General features: G+C 40.5%; 1 protein-coding gene across 1 annotated transcript; it reads right to left on the reverse strand.

The window, feature by feature from the left end:
* Positions 1-1267: 1267 nt before the first annotated feature.
* Positions 1268-5955, reverse strand: shbg (sex hormone-binding globulin). The gene is made up of 8 exons (XM_083992978.1): positions 5714-5955; positions 4691-4788; positions 3643-3832; positions 3372-3533; positions 2552-2708; positions 2241-2377; positions 1875-2067; positions 1268-1745 (listed from the first exon to the last, which is right to left on the reverse strand). Exons 1-8 carry the CDS (start codon positions 5813-5815, stop codon positions 1612-1614), a joined length of 1173 nt encoding a protein of 390 aa, XP_083849104.1. The 5' UTR covers positions 5816-5955; the 3' UTR covers positions 1268-1611.
* Positions 5956-8124: the final 2169 nt, after the last annotated feature.

Raw genomic sequence — 8124 nt, forward strand, 5'->3', positions numbered from 1 at the left:
TCACCCATCCCACATGACCCATCTTAATAAATTATAGAAGTAGGCCTACTTTTCATATAGTTTAAATTATCTTTATATATTTAATTTTAAAAAATGCAGCATCTTTATTTTACTAATTATTCTTAACCTATGTTTTTATTCCACACTTAGCACTTTACTTATCTTTTCATTTTTTCTATAGTGCATAGTTTATATTAATCTATTTATTCTGGTTGTTTTTAGGTCAGCTTTATTCGCCTGAGCTGGTGCAATTACATTTTGTTCTCTGTATAATGTGTATAATTGAATGACAATAAAGGACTATCTAATCTTCCAATCAAATTTTAATGTATATTTCAACACTATACACACTATTTTGGGGGAGCAGGTCTCCCTTGGTGCACCCATTGAATGTGAGATGTGAAATATTCAGGGTTTTGCCCAGTGACATTGATTTTGCTGCCTTGAAGTTTGTCCAGCTACATTCATGCAAACCTGTTTTATATGGTGTTAATAAATAACTAGATGTTTATGGCCTGATTCCTCATATTGTTAAGGAACACTGCCATTAAATAGCTCACAGTCAAATAATAATAAACAAATAAAAATGTCAGTGGACCCTGGCTGTAACAACAGGTTGAACCTCCTTTGGCAGCAACAGCTTTAAAGAGGCTCCTTATTTCTGATCAGACCTGCACAACAGCCAGGGAAAGTTTGGACCACTCCCCCTGGTAGAGCTACTGCATCTATGTAAATTTGCAAACCATTATTCAAATAGCCTACTGCCATAAAAGTTTCTGCTTGGATGTTACACTGTTACAATATCATACTTATCACAACTTTCAAAAGACTTCATTACAAATTAACAGGTAATAAAATAAGAGTTTTGCATCCACAAGAAAATATTAGAAAACATTCCCCAGTATAAAATAGTCATATATTTTTGTTTATATGACTGTGAAGTACTTTGACACTCGTATTCTTCTTATTCATTTGAATGTAAACTGTTTTATTATATGATAAAATGTGTTTTTAATCTAACATGCCACTAATCTACATGTTTTTTAGCGGTTACATCATATCACAAACAGGAGTGGATGGTGCATCCAACAATATCTCCCAGACTCCACTAGAGGGAGCAAAATCCACATCTTTAATCCCATTTTCTCTTCTCTACCCTGGCCTTTATTTCTCATTACTGTTTAATCACAGTTTCTGAATCTCATCAAAGCACCATTAGCCTTTATTTGTCTTAAACGCAGCAATAAAATTCATATTCATGGAGAGATACATTAAGGATAATTATATTTTATTCAGAAACATGCTGTTGCACGTACCAAGGTCACAATATGAGTCACATTTCTCAGATTAATCCGTATATTACGTTGAAATGGAGCTTGAAGAAACGACAATGATTTAAAAATGTGAATATTAAACAGTAGATTCTGCATTTTAGCTGTGCATCGGTATAATTACATCATTTGACTACAGGATGAGCGGCCTGATAACAAACGTCAACAAATATCAGGGTGCTTTGTGGGGAATTTTACAATTGACATACATTGTATTTGTAACGTCATTTAAAAGCAGAGGCCGTCCAGTGGATAAACCTATTCCACATATTGTACATGTCTATGCAGGGCAGCTGTGGGAGGAGATGGACATGTGTTTGACAGCTAAATCCAGATCCAAATCCTTCCCTTGGACCTGGATTTTCTTCACACAGCCCTTCAGGAATTGAGAGCCATCACTATCCTCAGCATCTCCTAAAAGGTCAGCGAGAGGGAGAAGAAAACACAAATGACCTTGGACTGTGCACCATTGAACTTATTGGATGTGTATTGTATTGTAGCTGGTTTATATATTATGAACTCTTCCCTCCTTCTTAATCTCACCTAGGAGACCTCCAATGGCTACATGGCTTTCTTTCCACGCTGCCCAATGACCTGGGTGTTGGAGTATAAATTCGACAAAATCTGTGGATTCAACTTCTTTGTACATGACTTGCAGGACATCTGGCTTCAAGATTAAAACCAGGCCTTCGACATTGTTTTTAAAAGTCTTATTTTCCCAGGATACTGTCACCTCCTGCAAATTAAAAAAAAAGGAGAGAGGCAATAAGTTCAGAAGTATCCAGTCCACATGAAGAAACTCTTTCATGTAAGATGTGAAGCTGCTCTTACAGCGCAACAAGCATTTTTTTAAACACACCCTAGGATTTATCTGTGAATTCACTTTGGCTCACGTCTGAGGATGCATACCTTTGTGTTATTATTGGCCACTACAGACAACACTGACTTTTGCCCAGGAGCCTTGATGCTCAAAACGGTCCCATCCAACTGAGTGAAATCTGCCCACAATTCAATCTTCACCTCGTTATCACTGTCAATGGGGAAAACTGTGAAAGAACAAGTAAATAATTCACATAAATAACAGATCGTTATTCGTCTATTAACACCTTAAATCTGAATAAATCCAATTAGAAATAAAAAAAAAAGGAAATATTATTGATACCACAGACACCTTATCACGTGAGAATGCATTATCGCACTTTCCCATCTCTTGTTTCTACCTGAGGTGTTGAAGACGGCGAATCCAGAGCCAGGGAAGTAGCTGCCAGGCTGGATGTTTTGAAAACAGGGCCAGAGCTCCTCCGCCTCGGTCTCCCAGGGGACGCTCATGTTTAGCCAGCTGCCTTCCCGCACACAGCCGTCCATCTGCGGCTCGAACTACAGCAGAGGACGCAACAATGCATTTAGAAGAATGAAGTGCAAGCGCAAACAGGGAAGGGGAAGAGAGGACACCTGTAGAGGATTCAGAGCTGTTTAACATTCATGATCCCTCACCACACTCAAACAAAACAGAACAAAATACTGTTTTCTGTGTGTTCAAGTCAACAGTAAAATACAAAGACGGGGAAAGAAGGGAAAACATAGTCATGTAAACATTGTCACAGTCCATTTACAGCCTGTTTAGACAAAAAGAAAATGCCCCTGCACAGTTAGGATATACCTGCTGGCAATTAATAAAGCAATTTATAATCTATAAACATCCAACTGGATGATTGTATGTTGACTAAATATGATATAAAATCACACAGGAGAAGTATTTTCAGAATAAAGCTCAAATTACAGTGGCCAATACACTGTGACACATGAACAATTTGAGTTTGATCCTTCAGAATAAAGATCCAAGAGCCTATTCTTCAACTCACAACATTCAACTATAATACAAACAAATATCCAAACTAGAAGAGGCACAGATACAATATAATATCAGTACATCAGGATGAACTGCAGCCTCCTAAGAGAGAACAACATATCACTCTGTTATTATCTCTATTGCTCTGTAACTGTGGATGAAATAGGTGAAAAAACAAAACATCCCTGTACCTGAACAATCATCTTTTCCTTGTCGATCATGATCCCGCCAAGAGCCAGCCGGAGTTCACCTGCGATCTCCTCCTCTGTCTGCTCGGACCGCATCCCCACCACCAGCCCGTTGGCTCCGTCCACCTCAAGAATCACAAACTGCCCCTGGTTGCTCACCTCCAGCTTGGCGACACCAGAGGAACAAGAAATTCAGACCCAGAGTTCATACACAAACACATTATGTACTTGTTTGTTTTCTTGTTTTACATCAAGTTAAACTATGTAAACTCACAGTGTGCCACTTCCCGTCGTTGAGTTTGGGGCCGCCTGCTGCACTGACGAGCATGTCCTCTTTACGGATCTGCATCAGAGGGACGCCGTCTTCCAGGGACAGAACAAACCAGTCCTCTCCGTTCTTGGTGTCCCCGTAGAAGATGACCCCTTCTGGGTCAAACGTGCGCAGCTGAAAGGTCGACTTGATGCTGCGGGAAGAAACACAACAGAGCAGAGCAGAGTTAAACTCAATGGGAGGAGAGAACTTGCCCTGAGGCTCCTTATTTAAGGATATCATAGTTTTACAAGGTGCCAGGGCCGTTGCTAGGAATCCTCGGCCCCCTGAAAGAAAACTGAAGAGGGCCCCCTACCTGCCCCCTGACTTTTAATCGCCACTTTTTTCTTAGACTATTCATCATTGTTATCATTTATTATTTATTTTTCTCTTATTCTATTTTTCTGACAGGGCCCGAAGCAATACACCCAATAATTATAACCATTTTCTTATAAGAAGGCAGGGGGCTATTGCTTGGAAAATAAAACATATTTCATGAATCTTGCATGTTTTATGGCTTGTTTTGATGCTGATGCAGCATTAGTATGAGTATTAGTCAGGGTTATGCAGAATAATTAGGTCATAGGAAGATTTTTCGAGGGCCCTGATTTGTCATCAGTGGGAATTTTGCATCCTGCTCTGCTGTGCTGTCACTGGTTGTGGTTGTGGTTGTTGCTGATGTGATGATGTTTGACTGTGGATGTTTATCTCTTTTGCCATATTGCATTTCTGTTGCTATGGACAGGTTGACTGTATATGTGAATTGCCCTTCTGGGACTAATAAAGGAATCTGAATCTGAATCTGAATCTGAAACCTTTCTCCCCTACGCTACGCTACGGCCCTGACAGGTGCTACTGAGAGAGGACATGAGGAGACGGCCTGGATCAACAAACTTCCAGTGGGAGTTATTCACCGTACCCTCCCTCCCTCCTGAACCACAGATCTCCCACTGAACGTCAGTGGACATGAGGCCGTCCTGCTGTGGTGTTTCTGCTGCTGCTGCTGTCCTACCTGCTGATCTCACTGAGGTTGACCGTTGTGTGGATCAGTGGCCTCCAGATGTCTCTGTCCTGGCCGAGGTAGACGGTCGCCTTGCCCGACACTTCCCTCTGGACGACACAAGCACCAGAGAACACCAGTTAACACAGAGTCGTAATTTGAGTCCACATTCATTAATAATCCCTGCTTTTGTGTTTTCTTGATTGATTTCTGGTTGCTCCTCCCATTGATTAGTGGTTAAATGAAATCAAACTGAGTGATGAATTTTATTCAACTATTGATTTGTTCTAAAAGCCTTCATTAGAGCATGATAAGAAACGCGCGGTCGTTCAAATGCCTCAGTAATGAGGTGCAAAATCAATTGTATTTCAGAAGCACATATAAACTCCTGCAGTAGTTACAGTGGTCATCATGAAACCTAATGGGGGAACAATAACGGTAGAAAGAGGTAGTGGTGTCATGGCACTCCCACTCACAGATCAAAGTCCTAAGATTAAACAAATTAATACCAGTGCATGCTGGGATACGACATGTCAACTGGCTTTTAAATTTCATAGTCATACAATATGAACTGACATAGGATTTTTAAATTGTCATTACAAACTTTTTAAAACATATTTCCAGCCACTGATGAACTGTGACCGTTTCCTGATTTTACAGAAAACAAAATCAGGAACCATTCAGACATCTACAGAGATTTTAGGACTTGATTATTCACCATTTATAGGTAACAATTTATAATAAGTACACACTATTAACTACATACTATTATTCATGCGCAATAAATGAAGAATTCAGTATTTATTAATGCTTAACTAAGCTTAACAGTGTGTGCTTATTATATAGTGTTACCCATTTATATTTATATATGCACACATTTGTAAGTCTATTTGTTCCTTTTTTGTATATGAACAGTGGCCAGACAAGCTCTTTAAGATTCAGATAGAGACAGAGAAATACATTTTAACACATGCACACACACACACTGATACCTCATTAATTCCATTATACTCCTTGCCTTGCATTTGAACATACCATACCCCGTCCGTTTCCTTCCCCCTCAGCTGCCCACACCAGCAGAGCGAGGCTCAAAGCGAGGAGCAGTCCGTCCACCATGGCTTTACCAAACACGGCCATCCTTCAGTGCATTCACCCACCCAGGCCTCCCAGCGCGCAGCACAGTCCTCCCAAACCCTTTCAAGTGGTCAAACGGACTCCAAACTACACCGAGGTGTGGCTGGCTGGCTGTGTGAGGAGTGAGCAGAGTGGACCGTGTGTGTGTGCTGACACACTGCCACGGGGTCCACAGGGCATATATGCCATGGTCAGTGGGAGTTATTGATCCCCTGACGGCGGCGGAGCTTCATGGCTGTGTTGTTGTGACTGACTGGAAGTTTGCTGAGATGTAGGTGGCTGAGAAAAACACAGTGAGCAAATTATGAGTCAACAGGGGAGGGGATAAGAAGATAAATAGAAAGAAAAGGACAAAAACGTGTCAGTTAAGGGCTGTGTTGTGATATTAAAAAAAAAAAATCCCAAAATCAGAGGGAAAAAACCCAATTATAGTGAGGATTTCTGTCGCCGAGTGAATCTCCTGCCACGGTGGTGATTCATGGAGCCTGGACATAATTGCAGACTGGGTCAGTGACCTGAGCCAGACCACTGATGTGTGTTTACCCATTACACAGGAACCTTGATTCGCCACTGCCTCTGCTGGCTATGACTCAGAGTGTGTATTTGTTGTAGTGTGAATGGGAGCGAGAGCGATGAGAGAGGAACTGTGCTGGAAGTCACAGAGCTGCTGCTTTTTTTTTTGTCTTCTTCTTCTAATACTGGCTGCATTCCTGTGATAGTCTGCTTCCAGGAAGTCGGCGATAACTGGAAAATAAAAGGAAAAATGCATCAGAGAGAGAAAGAAAGAGAGAGAGAGACAAGTCAGTAAACAAGCTGTTATGTTGTCGTCGAGCGTTTGAAGTCAGTCTGAAAATAACAAATCACACGTGTGCTCAATTTGACGGGTCACAGTTGGAAAAATGCAAAAACTAATGTTTTAATTCAGCTGGTTCAGTCTCGGTATCCTGGTGTTGTGCACCCTGGTCGGCCCATTGCTCACTTACACACTTTAACACAAAGAGTTGTAGTTTAATAATATCTGTTATTTCTAAAAAAAAAAAAAAATTAATAAAAAGTGTTATTGGGATAAACTGATGTGTTGTTTTGCTGTGCTGAACAGCTGAAATGATTATCTGAATCACATCTGACGCAAACCATGAAAACCCGTTGAACTGCATTGGCTCAAGCAACGTCAGAGAACATGCACACAGCTGCACTGCAGATCAGAAAACAAAATCATCAATTTGACGACATGTGCTGCAAATGGGGGGAAAAAAGAAAAAAAAAATCACAACACATGCAAACAAATAAACCCACTGCAAACTTTGTCCTAGAACAAAACAGAAGTGTTTCCTGAGGACACGAGCGTTGGTAGAAGGGGGGAGGGGAGGGGAGACGTGAAGGCCTAATCCTCCACAACCCACAGCGGCCCCAGAGTCTGAGTCATCCTCTCTCTTGGTATCAGAAAATAAGGTGACAAAACACTTCCGGAAAAGAAAAAAGAAGTAACGAACCTGCATGGACACATTGGTTATTCAGCACTTTAAACTTTAAAACTCACAGTTTGGCATTAAATAACAAGTCTCAAACAGGTGCATCACTCTTTAGTGTCCCCATGGAAACACCTTTATTATTATAGGCTACTGTATGATTTTGCAGCATTCATGTTGTCAAATTGATGAAGAATGTTTTTCTGAATCTGCAGCGCATTTGTCTCTGCATGATTTCTAAACCACATTGAACCCACTGACCTTTCATGGAAGTTAAAAAAAAAAATCAATTCAATTTAATTCATATGCTATGTTTTTTTTTTCAAGAACTGAATCCCTGAGGTCACATTATTGGAAGTGCAAAGATGAACGAGAATGAAAAAGGATGAAACCAGTCACTAGGCCCCACGGTTCCTGTTTAAACCACTGAGTGTCACTAGTGGGAAAGTGCTAAGAAATCAGCTCCTGACTCTGCCAAGAGGAAGCTGTAATCAACCAAGTTTATCCAGCGCCTCTGCAGCCAACTCACAGGACACAGTGTAGTCTGGAGGAGACATGAATGTGTGCTGCTGACAGAAAAAGAAAAAAAAAACATGGATATGTAAAAATAGAAACAAAGAAGATATTAAAATTAAAACTTGATGCTAAATAATAAGTGCAAACCAGGACTCCGCTAACTAGAAGTGACAATAACAAAAAAACATGAGACCAAACTAGAGTTGATTTCATTGGGTCATCAGGTTAATACTTTATTTTTGTTTGATTGCAGCAAAGAGAAAGAAAGGGAGACAGAAACAAGAGGAGAGACAGAGAAAGAGAGACAGAGAGAGAGAGAAAGAGAGA

This window comes from Trachurus trachurus, assembly GCF_905171665.1.
Source record: "Trachurus trachurus genome assembly, chromosome: 18".
NCBI classification, from domain to species: Eukaryota; Metazoa; Chordata; class Actinopteri; order Carangiformes; family Carangidae; genus Trachurus; species Trachurus trachurus.

Excerpts from the sequence above, each read along its gene's own strand:
- shbg (XM_083992978.1), bottom strand. The coding sequence starts at position 5,815 with ATGGCCGTGTTTGGTAAAGCCATGGTGGACGGACTGCTCCTCGCTTTG. Across the intron at positions 3,833-4,690 it reads AACCTCAGTGAGATCAGCAG|CATCAAGTCGACCTTTCAGC; the intron begins GTAGGACAGCAG and ends TTCTTCCCGCAG. Across the intron at positions 1,746-1,874 it reads AGCCATTGGAGGTCTCCTAG|GAGATGCTGAGGATAGTGAT; the intron begins GTGAGATTAAGA and ends CTGACCTTTTAG.